This window comes from Ciconia boyciana, chromosome 6, assembly GCF_034638445.1.
Source record: "Ciconia boyciana chromosome 6, ASM3463844v1, whole genome shotgun sequence".
Lineage (NCBI taxonomy): Eukaryota > Metazoa > Chordata > Aves > Ciconiiformes > Ciconiidae > Ciconia > Ciconia boyciana.
This window is the reverse complement of record NC_132939.1, coordinates 37,331,501-37,357,318: the sequence shown is the minus strand read 5'-3', so window position 1 is coordinate 37,357,318 and position 25,818 is coordinate 37,331,501. Positions and strand designations below refer to the sequence as shown.

Here is a 25,818-nt window from a genome sequence, read left to right as displayed (position 1 = left end):
CAGAAAGAATCCAACTTGGATCTCAGATCCCAGGCTAAATTTGTAATTCTGGCAATGAGAAAAAAAAAAAAAAAAAAGCAAGCATTTTTCTGCCGTGCAAACTGAGCTCATTTGATCTGGAAGTCATTGAGACAAACGTGGAACCCCACAGTTACATTATTATAAAGTAATGTTCAAGAGCAAAATTTCATTTTAAATTCAAAATACAATCTCTTTCTTCTTGATGCTTTTGAGGAAAGCTGTGTGTGAAATTCAGGAGTTTGAGGCAGCAGGCACTCAGTCAATATTTTCTTGGGGTCATTCTGCCTCTCTGAGGGACCAAGCTTTGTTTTGAATCCTGGAGTCAAATTGCCATAAAAGTCTGTAAGTGAAAAACAGGTGAAAAGGCCATGGTTTTCACCTGTTTCGGCATTTGAATTTCTGTGTAAATCTATAATCAATCTCATTTTGCATTAAATTTGCATTGGATCCACGTCCTTAAAAATCAACTTGGATTTTGAATGCTCAAACAACTTCTCGTGTTTTGGGTTGACTTCTCATAGAGCTAATGTTGGAGCAGATGCCAGAAATATTGGGGAACACTAAGCTGGGTAAGAGTTAATTTCAGACCTATACCTTCCCCAGATATTTGTGAAACTTCGCATGCTGTGAATGGAGAGCAGTGTATGTATCGTGACACAGTCTCTGTCTCTGAATATCTGAAAGGGAGGTGTTTTTACCATAAGGTCCTCAATACAAACTCGCTTCCTTTGTTGGTCTGACAGAGCCCAAACCTGGCTGACCTTCAGCATCCACTCAAACTCCCAATGCCTGAAGGAACAGTAATTAAATATTTCTCTTAAGCTTATTTCTTCATTTTGGGTCTCAAGCCCATTTCTAGTTTGACTTTGTAAGTTAATTTTGCAATAATTTTTCCACTGACAGATAAACGAAATATCGTTTAAAAAGTTGAAACAAATACAACAAAAACTTAAACCTGAAAGAAGCCAAATTTGGGAAGGTTTCCTTCCAAAACCAGCTCTAATTTAAAGATATTTTTCAGTTTTTAGTCATTAATAAGACAACGTGGAAATACGAGAAATGCTTCAGGCACCACTACTTTAGTGTAACCCCAGGAATGCGAGATGTTTCTCAGCAGTGTTTCTTCAAATGTTTTTTTGGAGTCTAGTTTTAAAAGTGCTAAGCAAAGGCACTTCCACAGATTGTTCTACAGTCTCAACGACTGGGGTTTGTTTTTTTTGGTTGTTGAATTCCATTATTCCTGCAAGGCGTTTTGTTCCCCCTCAGTAATTTCTCCTCTTGTCTGTTTGTAGCCTGTGCTTATTCACCGATTCAGTATGCGCATTCTGTGTCGATGGCTAGATCTTTTATTTTTGGGATGGATGGGGAGAGCACTGGAAATAACAATACAGCTCTCATTTCTCTCATCTTCTTTCAGCCTCTGTTACACTTTTTTGGGAATAAGGGCCCTGATAGTCCAGGCTCTCCAAACATCCTTCTATATCTTTCTTAGACTCTCACCAGACTGGCCTCAGGCTAGTTTCATAATCATCAAGAAAAAACTCAGTCCTGATGTTCAGCATGAGATCATAACATGGTGATCTCACTCTGAACATTACCTTTCACTACAGCAACTCTATTGACTTCTTTGCTTAGAACAGTTTGAATTTCCCACCAGCTCAGTTGTGTGATATTTGGCCTCTTTTAGGCGAGATACCTTTTCGCAGAGTGAGCCTACAGGGCACTGAGTAGAAAGCTCATGAGCCCCCAGGCCTTGTCTGAAAGAGTTTTCAGTCTCAGCAAGAAGTTTGCCGCAGCGCTTGTTGGGGAGGCAGCAGAGCATGTTACAGCATTATCAAGTTGGAGAGCGCAGTATCATATATTTTCAGCTGGGGCTTTGAGTAGGACTCAGATCCCAGGAGTGAAACTCGGGATAGTTTAACAGTTCTAGGGTTAGGTTTATTCGTACCCATGCTGGCAAAACACCACGGTCTTGTTTGTTTGTAGACATTTTATTTTCCTGCTGCACATATAGTTTTGCACTGGTTCGTAGGGGGATTTAATCTCCTTTGCAAGCTTTATTGCTCTCTAAATGGACAGCATTTGGGGAAGAAAAGAGAGAGAAAGAGGCAAGAGCCTCTTTTCCTCTGAAGTTTGTTTGCATCCAAGAGCATTGTGGGATATAAGTTCAGGTTTCACAGAGCCAGGACAGCTAAGATTAATTATAGCAGTGAATTGTCTGCAAATGCCTAGGGTAGGTATGCACTAAGTAGCGGGATTTTTCTGGTCTGAGAAGTGTTTGCTTGGCATTTAATGGCCACCATACAACACACGCATACAAAGTACGCCATTTAAAATTGAGATGTAAGTAGGCACACTGTGTGGAACAACATGGGCTTCTTAGGATTGTCCTAAAACTCTGCAGCTCATCCCACCATCCACAGAGAAGTTCATACCAACTCAGGAAGCACCTCTCTTTTCTAAGAGATGTTAGTTCATGCAATAAAGTGTCCATGTGGAACTGGAAGAAAGAGAATTTAAAAGAGCCAGACCAAGTAACACAACTCTTGGAATAGTCTGCTGAAACAGTAAAGGAGGGTGGAAGGGAGAAGTAAATTAAATTATTTTCCCCCTTTTTGTTGTTCACAACAATTAACCTGTTTTCACATATGTTTCCATTTTATTTCCTACTTTATATCTGAAAGAGATCATCACAATATCCCTTTATAGTTGAAATTAAAGCACCCTTTAAACATTTAGATTTTGAAGTGATCCCTCAAATTAACCAACTTTACTTGCAATTTAGGAGTGCCACCATTCCTATGCACCTATGTATTCCTATGCATCATTCCTTTGCTGACTCCCCCAAATACACACGTCACTTTTCTGACCACATAATGCTCCTTATTCCTGTTATCACACATATCATGACCCTTCTCACTATTCACATTCTATATCCCTGAATAGTCCATTTGTGTACTATCAAAACAGCTGTCAGCTGTCTGCATGTGCTCCTCAGTAGGCAGGGAGCTTCCCAACATGAATCATGGACTTTGCAGTAGCCTTTCTGTCCCTTACTCTTCACTCTAGGTCACCCTCCTGCTTCCCATTTCTTCATCAAGCACAAGTGGGATACACAAGTGGGAAGCACCTGGATGAATCAAAAGAGGCAGCAGAAGGATCAGGACTGGCTGGAAAACTGCCAAAGTCCTATTTCACACCAGGAAACTCCCTGGGCTGTTGAGGAGGGGAATAGCCACCAGTGACTTCTTGAAGTACAAAGATGCATTTGTTAATACTATTGCACTCCCTTTATTGCCCCTGGGCCAGCAGTCGATGCCCAAGGTTCTTTCTCTTGCTGCTTTCTGGGAAAGATATTTGATACCATTTGCATGCAATAATCACCACTTCAGGTCACCAGCAAGGAAAGGACCTGACAAACAAACATAACCCAAGCCCGAGCCACTGGAGTTAAAGTAGCTCGCAGCAATCAAATGCTGTCATTTTCAGTGTAGACCAGAAAGAACATAACACTCTTAATTTTATATTAAATGCTCCCTCATAAAGGGAAAATAATCCTTAACTTTCAAAGTCTACAGAAGTTCAAGTATTTCTACAAGCATTGCATGACTGTCATGCTAGTTCAGCAGCAGGATAAAACCACAACAGAAGTGCAGGCCTCTGTAATTCAGCTGATGCTAAGTATAAGACACAGGTCTCACGCAGAGTTTTTCATCTGTAAATATCAAAAGCACTCCAAAAAGCAGCCATCATCATTATGCCATACTGTTTAAACAGGGAAACTGAGGCATGGTGTCTTGCCATGGTCAGAGCTCACTTGTGCTAAAGCATCCCGGGGACAGTAGTGAAGGTTCAAACACAAGAGAATGTGACAAATAGCTGAGCACTCAAGAAATTTGTCTTTCTATCACAAAATAGGGGATCCTTGAAAGACTTGTTAAGTATAATTTGTGGATAAAGTGGCTATAGTGTTTAATGCTTATTAAGACGCAAAATTGTGTTGGTTTGTCTGTCTGTCTCCCGTTATGATTTCACTGCTTCATCTTGTCTAGCTTTTGCAAAGGGATCAGAGTTCCACTGGAATTAATGGAAGCATGACTGAGAGTTACACACTGTGAGGCACTAATCTGTGAATTATCTGCAAATATTTGAACACAGAGAAATTAAACCTGCATTTTTTACCTTACCTGGGAGGAAAGAGAAACGCTCTTATAAAGATCCACGTACATTCACAGAATATCAACTAACAATGCAGCTTACATCGTCTTTGGGGTTTTTTCAATTGGCATAACAAGCTTCAAAGTAGTCTAGACTAGGCCATGATCTTACAAGAACCTACTCCTTTTATATACCTAGTATACATTAAGAAAGTGAACAGGAGCTTTCCCATTGCTATGCAGTTTAGTCAAATAGTATTTCCACAGTACCTCCACTTTAGAATATCAAGCTGCCACTTTGAAATGTACCTCAGACCAAATAAAAGCTTGATCCAGATGATAGCCAAATTTCTATGGCATTAAACAAAATAATATATGCAGATTTTTTTAAACACTAAACTAAAATATTTGCTGCTGTTTATTTAGCTACCCTGATTCATTGTGCTGAGATTGTAAGAGTATGTCATGAGATGTTAAACATTTTATGGACATAAGTAGTCAGCTGCTACAAATAATATACATGTTTTGAACTGCCATCGTAAAAAGGTAAAACCAAGATTTAAAAAAATCTTTACGGCATTATACAGTGAGTTGACAACCTATCATCCAGTATTAGACAAAACAACTGAAATTAGTTCTGGCAGATTTGGGGCTAGCAGTTAAAAATAAAAATAGCAAATGTAAAAGCATGAAAACTGTATTGCCATTACGCTTAAAGACAATAATAAATCTTTAAAGATGCCAATGATTGCTTTGGATACTACAAACGACTGCTGCCAATCAACTCTAAACTATGTAATGCATAGTATTCTAAGTAGCCTAACTCAAGGCAAACTCCACAACACCACAAGTAATATTGTCTGCCATAAACTACTTTCTTCATTAGGCAACAATAAGAATTGACATTTCCGCTTCTTAGCAGTTGTGGAACTGTTGGCAGAAACGTGGCCTTTTTTTACAGTATAACTCTAATTTTACGGAAAACTTCTTTGAAACCAATTACTCTGCTCATGGATCTTGAAAGGAAGGTCTTAAATAAACACGTCCTGAGGCAAAACTGAGAGGCAGCATCACTTTGCACAAACAACGGCAATTGCTTTTTCCCTAAAATTATATTTTATATGTACTTATACTCGTGTGCACACACTAAAGAGAAAGGGAAGAAGTATGAGTTTTCTGATGACAACTGTTTTAGGTAGTGGAACTTGAAGATACTGAAACGAATTCTCACCTCTAGTGGACTGTGATCTTGATTTTAAAAGGCTGCAGTGCACAACTTTTATTAGTGCAATGTTCTTGGAGTGTTTAAACACTACTTATATTTGCATATGCTTTAGTTAAACCCCCTTTTACCTTGTGAGCCTCGAAGCCACAACTCTATATAAATGAATTCTTGTCACTACTACTTCCTCGTTTCAATTACTTTAAGGAATTCATTACTTGGACTTTGGTATTCTTTCTTCTTTTCTTTTCACTTCATTCCTATACTGACTCTGCAAAGCTTTGTAATCTGACAGTAACAACCAGAAAACACTGGTGGCTGATCCTATCTTTTGCTAGGCCACGTTCAGCTTGCTCAGTCGAGGCTTTTTAATCAAGCCTCAACTAAAATCATACACATGTTTTTCGTTACGCTCTGTTCTCAGTAATTCCCTGCTTGAAAATGGCAGGTAAAATATTAAATTGGGAAGTAACATCTAGCCACGTTATCTGATGGTTTGGCAGTGGCTGACCTCATATGCCACATGAATGAAATGCACCTCGCTGCAGTCCTGACACATTGTGTTGCCTGTTGATGAGGAGGAGGAGGAGGAGGCAAAAACAGGCAGGGTGGTGAAAAAAAAAAAGGAGAGGTGAAGGTAAAGCATAACTAGCTACCATCAGACAGGGTAGTGCGAAAAACTATTAGAGCAGGCCTGGAAAAGGACCATTAGGTAGGCTCAAGAGCCTAAATCGTCCTGGTAGTGCTGTGAAAGGAGAAAGGACTTTGCTGCAGCCCCTCAGCCTGCCAGGGATTCGGGGAGGGAAAGGGGACGAAGGGGAAGGGAGAGCCGGCGGGGAAGGGTGCTGCGTTTCATTTGCTCATCCCTCGCAGGATTCGCAATTTGGGGATTGTTTGGGGGGTGTGTGTATGCGTGTGTGTGACTTTCACCCTATATATAACTTGGAATCTTATTAGATAACAACTCGGTGACACTGCAAATCCAGTATTTCTCAGAATGCTATTTTTGAAGCTGAAACACACAACATATTTTGATCTCCAAAGAAGTACAATAAAGATCCCCCCTTCAAAATAAAACGAGAAGTCAAAAAAAACCCCCGAATGCACATGTAATAATTTCCAGGCGGGCTTCCTGTGATTGTATCCGATTATTTAAATTTCGGACTGTCTCTTTAATTTGAGGAGCGGGGAGAGAGGCGACAGATGGCAGACAGAATTGACTTATGTCCTCTATTCTTCTGCAGAAGAAGGGGGAGTGCAGAAAGTTTGATCGAGGCAGAAGCTACAGTACGCAGGCCTGGCTATAACTATCTAATAGGTCTTTTGACGGATCGGTTCGGAATATTTAGGTTTTTTTCTCCCCCAGACAGGCTTTGTAACAAACCCACGGTCCTGGAGGTTGCCATGGGTGACGAGAGCGCTGACATCCAGTCCCAACTACAAATAAGCACATGACAAATGGGCCCGGAGCCCTCCGACAGCCCTGAACCTTGGTGACCCCCTAAAATACCCAGCCTCCCCATACCCACGCCCCCCCAAAAAAAGCATTACCGAGTATATTTTTTAAAACCGAAAGCTTGCACTTAATTGGAAACACTGCCATGTAACCAAAATGCTTAGGACAGCATGTACAAGTAAAAATAAATCACGCAGCATTGTTATTTAATGCGCTGTGACATCATTTCCTGAAATTAAACAGAGATGACACAGATTCAGACAGTCCCTGCGAAGGTTCAGTTCAAACAATTCACAGATGTTTTCCTCCAGCCAGCAGAAAACAATGCGGGGCTTAAAGCTCTCCTCTCCCTCTCCCTCTCCCTCTCCCCCTCTCCCTCTCCCCAGCCTTTTCGCTGGTACAAGGAGGTATGGCAGTTTTATAATACATGCTCCCGCAAAAATATTCTTTTTTTAATTTAATTACTCAGGCTGTTGTACTAAATAGATGGATCATTGTGTCACAAAAGCATCAATTTTTCAGAAGAAATAACAGATGTCTATGTAACAATGATTAGATTAACCACTCCCAGACAAAGCTAGCTTTTGAGGCCCGCACACCCCATGACCCCGGGTTCCCTCTTCTGTAGGGGGTGGATGTAGAAATGTCAGATCTAATCTCAGATTCCATTTTTAAAACAAACAAAGCCCCACCCCCACCCCATTTCAGCTCTTTTCTTTTAGGATTGTGGCGTTTAAAAGGTATATGAACGTTCGGTCTGTTACTAGATCTTTGGGACTGATTTCATGGCTGAGGACTAGGAGCACTCGGAGGATGAAACCTTTCGGCCTGGGATCAGAAGTGGCATTTTGAGACAGATTTCCAGTTTTATTCTGTCCAGGCAGGCAGGCAGTTTTATTCTGTCCGTAGCCCAGGCAGGCAGGACAGGAGGGGGATGCTGGTGACATTAGGCAGGGCTACGCTACCTCCAGCAATGAAAACAAATGCTAACAGCAGCCACCAGCTCTTCTGGTGAGCGACCAGAGCAACTTTGGGGTACAAAGACACACGGCTCCATCACCTTGAGGACCACAGGTCATGGGATTTTAACGTTCAGATACTGATTTTTCTTTAGCACCAGGGTGAAATCATTTAACCTCTCCTCACAAAGTTTACCGAGCTGAAAAATGAGCACAATATTATTTTGCAGGACGTGCTTCCAACTGGGCGGTGTTTGCACAGTCCAAGAGGTCTGTCCCACATCAGCAGGCAACTTATTACCTGGCTGCAAACTCAGCACGCGGTCAGCCCTGCCTAAAAAGCAGACCTGGAATAAAACTGTACCTCAGGCTCCTCCAACTCTCTGACTACATGGTGCACTGAAGCAGAAGCGGCAGCCATGCGAACCCACATGCAGGTCATTTTACAGGAGAATCAGAGGACATCGTCCGTTTCCTCAGTGTACCCTGGGAGTGTATAGCACGTGACAATGCGGTCCAACACAAGCACTAAAATTCACCACAATGGCTTCACATTCCTGTGTTTTCTTGAGTCTCCCAGCCTTCTTGTCACCATTTTAACTGGGCAAAGGTCTGTTGTATTCTCGATTTTGTTTTTGTTTTTTTAAAGTACAGCAAAAACATCAATGCGAAGAATGCTTCTCCTGGATCTGGACTCTGAGGAAAGCTGTTCTTCTACTGTTTGATAGGAAAGTAAGCTGTTCAGTATGGAGCGCAATAGCCAGCTGTGATCCTAACCCTCCTTTAGGTATTATTCCTAAAATCACGATATGGGAGGAGATATTTATGAAGGTGGGATGGTTTCAACTGTTTTGAAAGCTTGCTCCAAGATTGGCTTTGGTTGATGACATTCATCTCTAGAATCAAATCTAATGAATAAATAAAATAGCTGCCCTGTATAAAAGGTTTGGTAAGCCATTCATCAAAATATGATAGAGATACATTATATTCTCAGATACACCCACATAAATACAGAAAAAAAAAATCTATTTCAGTAAAACTATTCATATTACCCAATCTGGCCACCTGAATATGGCAAGTTAAGAAAACTAATTCAAGTAAGTACAAAAGCTGTGGCTGGTTCATTTTAACACATTCCAACAGAACTTACTCTAGCCTGACACCAAAGCAGATGAAACCAAAATCTACTGTACAAGAGACTGTGTAAAGAGCAAGATTTTCAGCCAGAAGATTGTGGAAATCAGGCTAAAATGACACTGTTCAAACAAATGTTAGGAGACAGAACTTCAGCTAGCAAAAAAGCAAAAAAACCAGCTCAGCTCCACTGACTTCAGGGGAGCCATCCCAAATGCCATCAGCTGGGAATCTGGCACTGTCATAAAAAAGGTTTAGTTTGCAGGCTACCATTGGTACATCTGGTACTTTTAGTTAAGATATACATCTTTTTACAGACTGTAACAAAAGAAACAACCAAAATAGAATTTTAACAAAGGGCATCACTCCAGGTAAGTGTCAAAGAATAAACGCCTCTCTGTTCTACCAGCTCTGTAAAAGAAGGGGAAAAAATGTTGAATGTAGCAAAAGCGTAGTCCTTGATACACTATGCTGCAGGAAGGGATGAACTACCAGAGGTACAAGTCCCTAGAACAGTATAATTACTTCCTTTATAACTTTGCTCTCTTCTGATTATGTACGTACATTTTAAAGGTCCTCCATCCTTCTAAAGGGCATGGGAGGAGGGGGGCCGGCTCTGTATAGTTGCTGGTAAGAAATCCTAATCTCAACATTGGTGTAAGCTAGAGGTGTCTATACATTTGAGCACTTCCTGTTTTCACTTTGTGATCAAATATGTTCTTTGCAGGGCAAATAGGGGAGCACTTGAGGGAGGAAAGCAGAGATGTCTGAGAGGCTAATTGAGTGTACTAAGGACTCCTTGGCATAGAGGAAAAGGAGTCTTCCAAAGCTATGAATAAACTCTCGGCTTGGGTCAGATTTCTTGCTGTTTCTTTTCTTTAACCACTTTTGAAGTCAAATAAAAACAGCCTTAATGTCAGGTTTACCTTTCTGATGTCATAATCTTTATGTACTATTGAAAAGCTTATACTACCAGACTAGGATTTCCTCTACTTTCTTAAACACTGGATATTATCCAGAAAAAGCATACACATTTCCAACCAATTCATCCTCAGATCTTTCATCTTCCGGTACTGTTGTAATTCCAAATGTAAGACAGAGCTCAGTAAGTGAATGAGAACATGATAGAAGCTCCTACTCCTTGCATTTGATTTCCAACAATAAAAACATGCATGTGTATCCTATTTCAAATATAATTAAAGTTACTGCGAAATGGAAGCTGTGATAGGGGTTAGGAATTGTTTTGAAAGACACAGCCTGTCAGATACATTCATTCTACATCAGAGTTCAAGTGCCTGTCTCTTCAAAAAAGCCACTTAGGCAATTCAGTTTTTAAAATCAGCTACCTTAGGAGTTTGCAAACTGATTGAATAAAGGAAAAAAACCAGCATTTTATTTAAAATCATAAGTAAATACAATTAGTCAGAACTGAGTTACTCCCTTTGAATTTGACAGTCTAAAGGAATTTCAAGTTTAACCTATGCCATAAGAGATGGACTGCCCCTGCCTCTCCTTCCAGGGAAACCAGAGGTTAATGATTTTTGTCATATTGAGACTAACAGCTAACAATTGCTACAGTTGGCCTTTAGTATTTTATTTGTCCTTTTGAGGTATTCAGAATAGGTGACAATGGCTTGCAGTTGAGAACATATGTAGAGAGACCCCTGTGGCTTATGGAAAAGTTGCTCCATGCTGGTTGGGTGTTTGAAAAAAAAATACAACCAGAGCTCTTTTATGTTCTTCTCCTTAATGAATGCATGAATGTCAAAATGTACCAATGGCCCATTCAGGGGGCAAAGCCTAAGCAGCTCCTTCTTTAAGAACACATCCTGAGATGTAAAATACATTTGCTTAACAAATTAAAATAATGAGATAATTCAATTAGTTTCTTTAAAAAAAAAAAAAGAGAAAGAAAAAAGGGTACATCAGGGGATTATTGTAATACAAGAACAGGTCATACAGCACAAAGGAGGAACAAACCAATTTGAAATAAGGTTAGAGTAGTAATGAAGGAATGTACATTGAATCATGGACTGCCATTGTAAAGATATTTACTTGAAACAATAAAATTGTACATCACAGATTCTCCCGTTCTGGCTCAGCCAGCGTTGCACTTTGAATGGACAAGCTAATTTGAGAAAAAGTGCGAGATCTTTAAAAGAAAGGAGTTCTCTTCCTTCCCTGCATGTGTTTATGGCAAGAATCCTTCTGAATTTACATTGCACTGGTCAGGGGTCTCCATTATCAGTTTGCAGGTCTGAGAATTACAGCACAGTAAATCTTTCAACACCTGCAAACTCATTAAAGCGTGGACGGTAAAAGGTTTGGGGCTTTTTTCTGTTCATTTAATTTGATTTTTGCGAGGCCATCCTCACCAGTGATGGCAAATTTCCTCCATTCGTGCAGGATGGAGAGGGTCAGGAGAGAGAGGAAGGAAACAAGGAAAAGGGATTTCAAAAAGCCAGGAGGACTTTCCTCAAGAGAAGCAAGAGGCAGTTGACTGTTTAATAAGCATGTGTTGAGTGCTTTCAAGGAACACGTGAGAAAGGAATGCAGGGAGAAAAAAACCAAGATATCACAAACTTCATAAGAGGAAATGGAGTTAACATGGAGACATGTACAGAACAAACTGGTTTATCTGTGGCCCTGCTTTTTGCTGTCTGCCTGTACTACTCCTCTAAAGATACCCTCCAGCTAAATGAAAAACCCTCCACTCACACTCACTCGACTTCCAAATTAAAAACATTTTACAGGTTAGTAAATCTCCAGCTGAGGTGATGTAGCAAAGAACAGCTGTGAAGTAATTTTGATAATGATGAGAATAATAAGCACATGGCAAGGTTCAGGGCTTTGCTGTTGCAGCTTCAGTGCTCCTGAATAGATAAAAGTGATTAAATACTCCTGATTATCCCTGACCAATATGTAATGGATTTACAGCCCTTTCAATTAGTCAGTATTTGCTTAGGACTCATTATTTTGTCTTTGGTTAAGTAATCAGCCCAGAGACTCATGTTCTGTCTAATTCCTCTGAGCCAAGTGGGTACAGGGCACCTGACCTTTGAAATGGCCATAGCTGGGAGGCAGGAATAACCACTACTCCAGCAGAGACACTGGCTATTCCAGCTAATCCTGACCCCACAGGCCAGATCAATGCACCTTCGTTTGCTACTAATGTCCTTACATCAAAATGATGGTTTAGAAATGTGGATCTATCGCTCCCCCCTTTAGCTGTGCTGCTAGCAGAGCAGTTCGATAGTCCCTATCATAAATAAATTGGGTACCTTGTCCTGAAATCATTACACTGTAACCAACATCAGCTACCATGGAAATTTATACAACTTTGGTAGAAGAAGAGGTAGTTAATAACAGTTAGCATTTTAAGCCTTATCAAGTGAGAAACAATTTTACAGTGAGAGGAAGAGGAAAATCAATTGATAATTTTACCAGTTTCCATTATTTCCCACATGAAGTAAACTACAAAGAGTGTTACTAAGTTTTCTGTGGAACCATGTTTTTATGCCTAAGTGAAGCTATAGCAGTCAACAGAACACCAACACATTAAACCAATTGCAAGCAGGAGGATAAAGATAGCCCACGGAAAGCATTGCTTTTTCACATATTTAATCTCTCTCCCCCAAATGTGAATATGGCTAGCTTTTAACATAATGGACTTGAAGAGAAGCTAAAAAGGTGCTTATTCTCTCTGTTACGCAACTGAAGAATTAGGGACCCTGTAAGCCTTCTATATTTCTCACAAAAAGTAACAATGACAAGTTTGCAAGCTGCTCCTTTGACTTCTCTAACATCCACAGTGTATGTCAGAACACACAGACTGGGGCTCTCTCTTCCACCACATACATATGAAGTTTGTGTAAACAGAGGCCAGCAATAAAGAATCCAGAAGGCAGAGCTTTATATATGCTAAAGCAAGAAACCCCTTTTTTGTTCTTAGGAACATTTTGAATAGTTCAAAGCAAAAAATGGTTACTTTATATGTAGGTGTTGTTCCACACTAAGGCTTTGTACTCTCTCTCTCTATAGGCATATATGTGTGTATATATATACATATATAGATAGATAGATTTCTTTCAGATTTGTCATGATTCCAAGAGCCAAGAAAAAAAAATCTAGAAGGAAAAAAAAAAAAGGCAACAATAATTGAGCCCTAATAATGGCCCAAAAATTATAGGGACAATTGATTTCTAATAACGATGAATAAACCTCATTAGGCACATGAATAGAAATCCATTTTGGTTTTGGGCACCACTTACTGTGAGATGCTGGAAAAGCCACGCTCTCATGATATTTGTTGCTACTTTGGGGAAAATGCCTCTTTTCTTCTGACGCTTTTTGTCCTTGTCTGGGTCATCGTCATCCCCTGTACCAGGTGAGGCTACACTGTTGTCTAAACCATCTCCTACAACAAAGAGAAAAGCAGGAAGGAGGAGACATTTAATGAACAAAATATAGAAGCCAAAAAGTATCATTAGTTACCAAGACACTACCACAGTTTTATTTTGGTTTGCTAGATCAGGCACATACAGTTTCTCGTCATATATGAGTGCTGATACGAGTATGTAAAAATTAGAAACCATGTCTCTCCAAATACTAATTTTGTATTTCACACATGCATATATCATTAATTCAATTATAATTGTGTGCTTGACGTAGTGCAATAGCTCTTTGTCAATTATGGCATTCAATGTGGGAAAACCTGCCGCAAGAAAACCCATTCACTGTAAATGCATCCCTACAACCATTCTGAATACGTACTATAAGTAATCAAGTTAAATGTTCTGTAGTCTATATATTCGAGGCCCTCTGCAGAGGTGGCAGTAACCATGTCACCGTTCAGTGCACATAACACACTGTCAGATGAGCCCCTCCCCGTAACCATCACCTCCCAATGCACATACATACGCACGCACAAACACGTACACCTAGTATGACCCTGCATATAGCATTTGCATGACAGGAAAACTTCTACATCTCTGCATCAGTGATTATTATCATTAAAAAAAAAAGATGCACATCAAGGTAGAGCTCTCACTTAATCAGAACTTTCCATCAACATCTTTCTCTTCTGTGCTTTTCCCTGGCATTAATTGTGCATTAGCAAAAATCATTTACTTTTAACAGTCATAGTTATTTTTTCTTGCCCTCCAGCAAAAATGCCTTGAAAGCCTGCCTGGAGGGCATCTAAATTATGTATCTGAAAAACTCTTCTGGCAAGGCATTGCAGGACCCCTACTTTCTTAAAATTCATACGAGCATGTCTTCCTGTTTTTGGGAAGGCATCAATCAAGAGCAGCAATATATGCCATATTCCTACATTAATATTTGAACTAATAACTTTAAAAAAAGGAAAGAAACAAGATCCGACTTGTGGCATAATCAAATGCAAAATAAATGAAGAATACTGGGACAGCACTGAGACTTTATAGATTGCTGTGTTTTCCTTACACATCATTAGCCCGGAGCCACACGAAAGAGGAAAACAGAGAAGTGGAGAGTTTATGCTCCCTGCTGGTGTTTAAGAAGCCGAGGTCCTGGAAGGACATCTGGGAATTGTGCTGAGACGGTGGTTTTTGTAATTTAAGAATAGACATTCATTAGCAGTAAATGCCATAAATCCCATGCTAAGTAAAAACCTTGTCCAAGAAAGCCTAAAACAATAAACTCTGTGCTCAATGTAGCCTGAGCTCGACGCTCCATAGCTTCCTGAGGAATGCTATAGATTCACGAGTTCATTCCTATAGCCTTGTCTAGCTCTGTAGTGCTACTAAACGAAATACGTTGCTGCTACATACAGTCCATTTGCTTCAAAACTTGCATTTCAGCTCCATCTTCCCTCCCGTGCCAGATCACCCTTCTTCCACTGCCTCCCCTCTGAAAAACCAACCCTTTTGGACCGGAGAGACGGAAAAAGCCACAGCAAAGAGCTGGCAGATTAATTTTATTGACATTTCCATTTTCACTGCAATGTGATACCCTCCATCACATGGAAGAGATGACCCTCACTATTTACAGACTGACAGGCCACTTCATTACAACCACCCTGCCCCAAGGCAGAGCAGCTCCTTTCCATCTGCCCAAACACCAGAGCAAGACCCTGAAGTCGCTGCTCTCTTTCTCATGCTCCTTTTTCTTTTTTTTGTTTTGTTTTGTTTGTTTCTGTTAACGATAGAGAAAGGAGAGTCGAATCACAGCAAACTAATCGAAGAGATTATGGAAGCCCTAAACGCTGTAACCAACTGTTCACTTTTGCAAGATGTTGGTTATTTAGAAAGCAGTCCTTTCCGTTGCTCTCTCCCCCCCATGTATTCCACCCTCTCTCTCTCTCTCCCTTTCCCTCTCTCCCTCTCTCTCTCACACACACACACACACTTTCCACTATGCCAAGGAACTGCTGCAAGGCAAATTCTCACAAACACTAATGGCTTCTGACTGCTCCTTGGCAACCCCAGCATTTTAACCTGGGTGGATATGCTCTCCAAAATACAGACACTGGAGCTATCTCATCAGCTGTTCATGTGACACAGATGGAGAGTGGCTATTAGGAGCCAGGCAATGGGCCTTGGGGATCTGAGGTGCTGTACTGTAGCCTCAGGCAATTTTGAAAAGCAGTACCCGGAGATGGGGGGGAAAAATCCCTACTGAAAGTGCAAGTTTGAAGTCAGTCAGTCTGTTTGTCTATCTGTCGTGCAGATAAAGATATCTTTGTCTCTATGTAAAAGCTACGTGTGTATGCACAGGATGCGTGGAGCTGTAAAACTTCTGCACTGCACTATCCTTTCGTACTGCAGAAGCCCCGGTTCACTCTCTGTATGGACAAATTCCTGTTTCTCTGCCTATACATACTGTCCTGTTTGTGAACATCCTCAGCAGGAGTCACCTACATGCTAAATCAGTGTTTAGACCTTTTGGAGAGGTTGTTAATACCCTGGTTTTAAAAAGCTAAGAGCAGCCCAGGAGATGAAAGTTCAGCTAAAGCTTCCACTGCCTTCCCACCTCAATCAGCAGTTGAAACGGTAAGAGTCAGTGCTTCCCTAATCTGCTCCATAACCTCATGAAAGGAAATCCAAATAGCGTACTCCAAATTAATTCAGAAGATGAATACAGCAAGATTTGTTGCTCCTGGTGAACTACAAGCCCAATCCTGTTAAGCTGTATTGTCATATCTTTAATCGCACTACAACTGCTCATATTAGTGAACAGTTTCTAGTGGCAAGAAATCATAGAAGTAGCCCATAACTGACTTTTCCAAGATGGCATGATTTACTTCTTGGATATGGAGGGCCTGATCCTAGTTTGCTGTATCCAAACAAACATGAGTTACTTTAAATGAAGAAAAAGAAATTATCAAAAGTGAAATAAAATGAACAGACATAAAAGTCACTCTATTGAAGACTGGATTGAGTATACTTTTATGAAGGAAATTCCTTGATACTTGTATGAAGGAATCCAAATTTAAATAATTTAAACCATCATTACAAGTGATTCTGCTTATGTGAACTGTTCATATCCTGATTTGGATGGTAATTTGTAAGAAGAGTAGAGTCAGGTCCTAACTTGTATGGAAATTGCAATTATATAAGCATAGTCATCACAATTTTCTAGTGGGGAAAGTAAGTCTAGATTTTGGCCCACTGACTCTCTCTTTCACACAGCAGCAAAAAAAATGAAGGGTGACTTTCTCCTGCTTTGCACACTGTTCACTCATTTATTCTTGTGCAAGGAGTACAAGTGATTGCAAAACCCTATCACTGTTCTAGGAAAGCGGAGAATTCTTAAGTGGCGCTCTCTTTGTGGAGATGTCAATGACTATGCAGGGTTGAAGCCAGTAGAGAATTAGGCATACCCAGCTTGTTTAAGATGATATCAATGCTATATAATAGCCTCAGTAACCCCTATAAAAGATGGAGACAGTTTACAAGAAACTTTGCAAAGTCACCCACATGGTGTTCCTTAGAGACCTTCTCTTCTCAGGGAAGGGCTTGTGGAGGAGGCTGAAGATGCAAGTCTTCTTTACACAGCGGGAAGTTAGGCTTCCACACTGGCTCTGCGTAAAGACACTTTTAGCACGTGCTGAGGGTTTCTTCCCACAAGATAAATTATTTTGCATTGAAAGCAAAGGAGACTACCTCTCATTTAAAAACTACTGAATAAGTAGTTAGAGCAGGGTTTCCATTGCACCATAATTTCAAACTTAACTTGCTGCAAACTGATTTTCTTGGACAGACTAATTTGCTGACCCCAATGTTCATACAGCTAAGGACTCTTTGGGAAACACAGTCCAGTCCTACAGAAGGCCAGTCTAACCTTATTGTATCAATGAATTTCTCTTTGACAGTCCCTCCACACTATCAGTATTACCTCAACCCTAGTCCTTGTTTGTGTTCCTCACAGAGTAAAGACCCAGCAAGAGATGAAGCGAGTGCTGCTTAGAAGCTGCTTATGTAGTCTTTTCACCATTTGTGAACAGGATGAATAACAGATTCCCAAACTACCCAAAATTATAATTGAAAAGGATAACCCAGTCAGGCCATAGCACAGAAGCCTGGTAACAGCCCAGATTCAAACTCTAGAAATAGTTTCTATTACCATCATAACAAGCAGAGCAGTAAGAAAAGTGATTTCTGGAAAAATACATTTCAGGACCCAGTGTTTGAGTTTCTTCACCATCGGAGGTCCCTTACAGCTTTATGGTTTGTCATGCTAAAGGAAAAGAGAAAAAAGCAGGGGTATCTAAGGCAGGGGGGAGACAAAACACCATTTTTCTAAAAATAGTGCGAACAATATGAAAACCAAGTTAAAAGATTCTGAAAAAGAAAGCCGCAGTGCACTATGCTGATCTTAAGTAAACTACTCCACAATCTTTCAGTCCAGTATTTTGATGGAGTAGAATATGTAGATATAAATGCAAAACAAAGAGGAGAATCTGCATGCAGCTTATATTCAAAATTTGCAATTATTTGTTTGTACTTATAATGTGTCCTTCTGGACACATAAGTATTGTAAACCATTATTAATAAGGATGTTCAACTTAGTAATATGATCCACATCACCACCAGAGAAAAATCTTAAAAATCTGGTTAATTACCACTGCCAAAAAGCTGGAAAGAGAAGTGTTTGAATACGTTTTGAAGATAAAACAGTCTGTGCTGTAGAGAGGACTAATAGGGAATGTCAGCTCCAGAACCAAAGACCCTTCAGAAGAACTCCTTATCTCCATTCCACCCTGCTAAAATCATCAGACTTTACGCTTCCAGCTTCAGCAGATCACAGCTCTTTGAATGAAGTGCTGGCTGTGGGGTTTTTTTTCTCCTTCTCTTAATCATCACTGTTTGTGGGAGTTGACTTAGTCTCCTCACACCACAGAAGCAATACTTATCTACCGCATCTTACTGCCTAGGGAAACTGAGTTAGAATAGGTTATGGATGGCAAACCTGGGACTTGGAACACCACAAACAGTTCAAATGGGTATCCCAGCTTAGAGCTGTGCCATTGTCAGCAGCGGTCTGCCGGTACGTGTGCTGGTTTTGCTGAATTACTTGGCTGCAGGAGGAAAGGTGCCATCAGAAGCTGTTCAGGCCTGACACAGGCATCCTAGGTTGACCTGCATGCTCAGCCACCACTTGTCCCATCCTGGAGTGGGGTGTCTTCAAGTGAGCTGCTCTAATCAGCCCCCTGCGTTCCCTCCCCTTTTGCATCTCTGAGACACCGACACGTCCCATGGTGCTATGTCATATGTTTCAGAGAGGATCTTGGAGAGAAAGAAAGGTTGGACACTGGTGAACTAGAAGGAACAGGAAGACTTCAGACATATAGTACTACCATCTCGCTTTACTACAGAAGATGTTATTCTTTTGCCCTTCTAGCAGCAGGGAGGAGATGAAGAGCTGGCCTTCTCTCTGCTGTTCTTTTGGAAGCTCTTTTGCTTTCCAGAATATAATCCAGCAATTCCACGGGGCTGATACTGTAAGGGTGACATGTACCAATTTCACACAATCCAGGCATTAATAACGGTTGTAAATTCAAATAGGAAGAAAAGGAAGAGAACTTAAGCCACTATCAGACCTTACCTACAAAGCTATTCTACTCGGTCTAATCAGATTTTAGCATAGTTTGTCAGTCAGGAGCCAGTCCCTATTGCCATCTGGCAATATGTGCTAAAGGCTTAAGGAGTTGCATGTTATCTGGTATCTAAAGTGTATTTACAACAAGAGACAGAATAAAAACTGTTCATTTTCTATTTCTGGATAGGCACCTTTCTATAATTGCTAATTTATCTTATTTTCAAAAAAGCATTTACAAATATTTTATTATGTACTCGAAGGTAGGAATGACATTCCAGCTATGTTATTGTTATAGTCATGCATGCTATAAAATTGGTGATTCAAATCTTTTGAAATTATTTGCAGAACTGTAATGTTTCACATTTCCCCTTTTATTATTTTCCTGTCCAAAAATAAGAAAAAGGACTGGCTTTTTTGTGCCCTTAATTGTCTGTGTTTAAAGCCCATGTTTATTTGTGAAATGAATCGAGAATTCTTAGAGATTATATTCAAAAGCCAACAATATATTTTTCTAGCTCTCTAAAGACAACACTAATAAACACCAGCTTAAATTTTAAACTCTTTTATACAGCCCGTAGGTTTGTGGTTCGTTCATTATAATCCAACATTTTTTCACATCAGGTGAAAAAAGTGTTCCAATGCAGCAGACAAGGGGAACAGCAAAGCAACCTGCTAATTACTGATCTCTCTTACGTTCCTGCTGTGCTAAACTGTCCGGACATGTTGAAGTGAAATTTTTCTGCGATTTTCAAGTGACTAGTTCATGGCCCACTGCCGTGGAGTGCAGGAGAAGGGATGAAATGCTTTAGTTTACATGCAACATTTACTAACTGTGTGGGTTTTCCGACATTAAAGAGGGGACAGTGACCCATGCCACCTTTTTCACACTCAAAAGAGCACTGAAAAAACAGTCTTCATAGGCTTACCTCAGGCTTCCCTGGCCCTTAACACCCTCCCCCCAGGGTAGGAGCAGAAAGAGAAAAAAGAAGGGATTTTATGCTCCTTTCTCTTCAACTTTTCAGGCGGTATAAGCAGCATTTAGCAAATTCAGCCTCCAAATGGCTCCAAATGCTCTGAGCTGCAGGGGCTCATCCTTTGTTAGCCTCCCTCTATTTACACAGGATTTACGCAGGCTCTCCACTGAAGAGACCACATGTTTCTGACAGAAAGCACTTCCATTCACACTGCATCAGGCAACAGGATTGTAACCACTGCAGCTTCACGCTGACCTGAGATTAGGGATTTCAGCAACATTGAGATGGTAACAATCTGCTAACTAACGAAAATTATCCATGGAGAACTCTCCTGTTTACTCCAGTTAAAACTGCCGTGGCCAGCTAGATTAGGTTACTTAAAAGGACAATTAAGAACTAGCTGCTGCAAGAATATGCGTGTCCGTCTACAAACAACATACACACGCAGAAAAATATCAGCAGAAAAAAAAGAAAAAAATCAGACTGCAGCTTGGATTAAAACAATTTCACCCACTGGCTGAAGACATAAAGTGTAAAAACAGACAGATGGACACATATGTAAATGTGGCTGCATTTGTTTCTCTGAAGCTGGCAAGTTAGTAATAACAGTATAGTTTAATAATTTATTTTCCATGGTATTTTCACACTGGTTAACTGGGCAGCGGCAACATCCATGCGGAACTTCAGGAGCAGAATAACTCCTTCTATCTAATCGCTACGGGGGCAAACGGAACCAAGAGACCTCTCTTGGCTCTACCCACAAGGACTCAGTCCTGGAACCCAGTATCAGTCTGGGGATTTTTAAAATATAGTATTTTTTTTTAAACTCAGTTTGGCCAGTCAGGATTTCTGCACTGAGATTTTTTTCCCAGATTTAGGATTTGTGTCAGGGTTTTTCAAAATGAATTACACACACACAAGCACAACAAAAATTGCTGGTTGGAGCTTGTGGTTTTTTGCTGAATAGCCTTTCATGGGGCAAAAGAAAATTAGATGGGAACACAGGGCCAGAAAGGACCACACAGATCCAGTTTTTGATGAGTTTTATTTTGTCGTCTTAATTCGGCGAATTATTTTGCTTCTGCAGCAAAGAACAAAACAATTTACTTGTGTAATAGTAACTCATACATGCATCCGATAAGCACGTAAAAAGTACACGGTATATTCTGAAGTTCTCCATAGTATATCATAATAAAGCTCTTCTGGGCACTCAATGATTCATTTTTAGTGATCTCTCAAATGCCCTTATCCACAGTTAACACTCAGATTTTATTAAGGAAGAAAGCAGGGACAAATGTCCACTTAAGTCCCAGCTCTCAAATTCAACTCTGCTTGCGCTGCAGTACCTAAAGCTAAAGCTTCTTTAATGTTCTATTCGCCTCCCCTGTGTGGCATTTCTGCTAACACAGAGTTCACAATCTTTCAGCCCCAAACACAGAAGGCTGCTATCTTCAAGTCATCCAAGGAATGTGCCAGATACTATCATCTCCCCTGCAATACAAAGAACCAGAAAGAGGCAGAGACCAAAAGGAGACCATACTGATCAGGTTACTAAAGTCCAGAAAGTCTTTCCCAGAATGCTAAATGTTAATCTTTGAACCAGCAAATGTTATAATTAAGATCCTTGTAGTTGGAGGAAATGCTAGCTCGAGAAGTCAAAGGTACAGCCATTTGAAGTTGCACTTTTTTGCACGTTTATCCTAATCTCGCACCCCTCATGCTGGCGTAACGGCCATCAAGTACTTTGTTCTCTTCAAGCAAAATTATCATTAATGTCAGTGGCAGTTTTGCCTGAGTAAGGAGTGTAAGACCAGATCCTTGTCTTGTTCACACAGAATTGCAAGCGCTGCACAATTCCAAAGGAGATATACTCATTAAAACTTGTGGTTTATGCTGATTTATGATGCTCTTCTGTTTAAAAGCGAAACTCATTTTGTACCTCACTGGGAAAGTGTTCAATGCACTTGTTTCTACATGGCTTTAGCTTCAGTTCCCCCCCTTCCCAAAAAGTTGGGAAGTTTACTCCCAGGTTTTGGCACCTAGGCTGAAGGAAAGTGTTATTAAATTAGGTTTAAGTATTTTGTCTGCTTCGGTAATTACTTTGCAGTGTGAATGTAAATAGCTGTTATTCTGTTTAAATTTTTCATCCTACTAAACGCTGTCACACAAAATGTCCTTGTGCTGCAGTCTAAATGGAGTTCTTTTTAAATCGCTTTTTAACATATTTTTAGAGAAATATTTTTAGCATTCTCGTAGTAATTCTGTTAAGAATACCAGCTGCAGACTTTGGCTACAGCTGAGACAACAATAACAAGTCATTAAAGAAATCAGGAGACAAAAAAACTTTTTTTTTTTTTTTGCCTAAAGCACATCTTCTTTAAGACACCATTTTCTTTTTTTAGTTCTCTATCCCTGTTGGAGTAAGTGGGATAGTGTTTTTCGTTTCCTCAGTCAACTGTACCAAAGTTAATATACATTAAAAAGCTATATTTTATTTTAAGTACCATTTCTTATTTGCTATCCTGTTATTTTTTGTCATTAGAATAATATCAAATGTGCGCAAAATAGCCAAGTTCAATTAAAATTCTACCTGCAGGTGAAGTTAAGTAATTAAGTTCAATAGTATCTCATCAATATTTAACCTTTAACATTTTGCAGTTGTTTATATATAGCAGAATGTGGAGAACTTAAGTAGATGATGACTAGCATTCTGTACTGTTCTTCTTCATTAAATCATTAATGTAGTTTCTTTAAGAATAAAAATGGCTTTTTTTGAAAAGGAAAATAGCCATCAGAGCATCTCAATTTTCCTTACAGCTGTTACAAACTTATAAATTGTGAGATATTTTAATGTCTTGCAGGTCCCCTTAGACAACATGCTATTGGACACAACTGCTTGTTCATCCCTTAAATGATGCCCACTAATACAGCAAGAGTCCATGTACTGTCCACATTAGAAACCTCTCTTTTCAGGGTTATTTAGCTATTAAAAAAGCGCCAGCTGAAATATTGCATACAAGTACACATTCATAGGATTTCTTCATCACTTCCAAAAAAAGTTAGGACTAGAAACGTAACAGACATTTATTCCTCAGAGATACTAAGTTAAAAGCGTCAGTTATTAAAAAAGGACATTTGTTAGGCCACAAGTCCAAAATGCACAGTAGTCTGTTTTAAGATGTATTAAAAAAAAATGGAGGATGGCTGAATGCTTAAAAAAAAAGTTTTAATAGAAAAGTGTCAAAATTAACCATAAAAGCTTTTCCAGGTGATAAAATGTACACAAATATGTATGTTACATAAAACACAAATAAAAGTACTGTCTCGATATGCATTCACAAACACCTGAGCAGCATCAGAAAAGATGCTTGCTGTGAATGCATAGTCCAGAAAAAATAAAAAAATACAAAACAACTCCAAACTTGGCAAGTCTTACATACCATAAGAGCTCCAACACCTATGCACAGTAGGGTGGATTAACCCGCTGGGTGCTGCAGACATATATATGCACCTCCTCCTAAAGTGTTCATTTGGCTGGCAGTCTGGAAAATGCCAGAATGTGAAGGGTTACGTGGGAACACTGACAGTCGGCTCTTGTAGGTTTAAGTTAAAGCCCATACTTTAAATATAGTGTGCTAGATATTTGGAAATATAACTAATATTGTTTATAAGTGGTATGCTATTTGGTGCTCACAACAAAGGGCTCGATCCGGTGCTCGCTCCCACTGGTGAATCACGTTCCAGCCGACAACTGCGTGCTTTGGAGCTGCCCATATTTACTTTCAGGGTAACATCTTTGGGAGTCTTTTCCTACAAGAAGCCTTGTAAAGGTAAAGTGTAAACCATCTATACCTCATCTGCTATATATATTGGATGCTTAAAAGTGGTTACTGGAAAGGCCTGAAACATTTTGTCTTTCAAGTTTGGTAGACAGATTATAAGAGCAAGCATTTAAGAGCCAAAGCCCCTAGTTAGTCCCTGCTAGTTTCTTAGAGTCTGGCTTCAGCCATGGGGGAAGATACAGTTAAGAATATCCAAATGCCTCAAACTGGAAGAAGCAAGCAAACATACAGACATGTGAATTCTGGTCAGAAAATTTCAACTGGTTGACCGAAAAAAAGAGACCTTTACAATATCAGAAAGGCTTACAAGCAACTTATTTTCTCCTGTCTTACAGTTTTACTGGATTGTTTCCAGTAACCAGATAATAAAGTAAAAACAAACAAACAAGAAGGGAAGGCCATGGCCTTCTCCTCTCTCCGCACCCAAACTATCCCATAGGATGCTTTGGATCTGCTTTAAGTGATAAAAAGAACTGGCAGAGCAATGCATAATTTCACAGAAGCACGGGGAAAAGTGTTTGACAAAAGTTTCCATTAATTTGATTTAGAAAATAAAGCATAAAAATAGCAAAACCAGAGAGCACTGACTTGTTATAACACTATTTGCCTAAGAGTTCACAGCACAAAACTAGAAAGCACAGACCCCCACTCTGACACCTGATGCTTTGCTTTTCTGTTCATAAGCCTGTAATTTCATTTCAAGTCTTTCATTGTAGCAGAAAGTGTTGCAAAAGACAAATATGCAGTGCCTACAAAGTCTTCCCAGACTGGTTTGTGTCCCTGAGCTCTTCCTAGGGAAGGACCTCACAAGTTGGGCTTCCGTCACCCCACACTCCCCCCTTCAGAGGAGATAGGGTTGGCTATACGTAGGAACCCCAAACGAAAAACCTGGCAGGTTACGAGACTTCTCTTCATTCAGACGGGCAAAACTGAGTTTCCCCCTGGACAGGCTGTTCACCTAGCCAGTTAGAGAACTGACATGTAAGCCATAAGATCAAATCTAAGTCCCACCAATCAAGTAGCAGTCTGGGCTAAACGTGCTGATGCAGCAAATTTCCAGATCTTGATCACACTAGGCAGGGGAGCCATTCTTCTCAGTGATAAAGTCACTGAATGCACTCTTGAGGAGATAAAAAATTAAGAACTGGCTGACTTTGCACCATTTGAGTGAGGTATTCGCTGCTGACCCAGAACAACAGAATTGTCACCAGCTAGGAATCACCATAGACATGGTCATCTCTGACTCCTTACTGCAAGGCTGTTCACAGGAATCGTCTCTCAGCTGGTTAGTGGCATCAGTCCGGAAACTACAGTGTTTAAATGCATTATGCATTAGAAGAAACTTCACACAGTCCCTCCATCTCTCTCCTTCTCCCCCTCCTCTTAAAAAGTCTGTGAAAGGATGCCAATGAGAGGGCTCGATAGTCAAAAAAAAGCAAATAGGATTTCAGCAATTAAGATTTGCCTCAAAGACATTAACCCCCCTTTGCAATTTTATAGTTAAGATATTTTTACCTGTGTTTTACTATGTCAGCTTTTAAAACTTACCAGAGATTTATGCAGCAGCTAAGAATTGAGATGCTAATAGTGTTGGAGCATTATCTAACACAAGATATTCTATTCCCTTTTCTGTTATTGGCTCAGAAAGTGACCTTCAGCAAACTTTAGGGATAAGGATTTTCAAAAGTGCTCAAATGAGCAAGGAACATAGCTTTCAATGAAAACTGCTTTAAAAGTAATACATAATATTCCTTTTGATAGTAATTGGTGGTGGCTCTTAGATAAGTGATTATATATTATTACTTTTAAAGACAAACATGTCAATGCACGCCTGTGCTTATTTGAGCATTACAGTTTTTCATGTCTGAGTATGGTTATTGTTTTTACTAATTCTTCTTCATCTCTAAATGCATATCTTAAAGAGAACATGCTTTCTTTACATCCTGAAATACTCTGTTAGAAGGCAGGTTCTT

General features: G+C 39.9%; 1 protein-coding gene across 3 annotated transcripts in view; it reads right to left on the bottom strand.

The window, feature by feature from the left end:
• The window catches only part of MEIS2 (Meis homeobox 2), a 174,904-nt gene that overhangs the window by 109,172 nt on the left and 39,914 nt on the right, over positions 1-25,818 (bottom strand). For all 3 annotated transcript variants that reach the window (XM_072864802.1, XM_072864801.1, XM_072864800.1), the window contains exon 8: positions 13,221-13,366. In XM_072864802.1, coding sequence (XP_072720903.1) covers positions 13,221-13,366 — 146 coding nt within the window. The remainder of the gene's footprint in view (positions 1-13,220; positions 13,367-25,818) is intronic.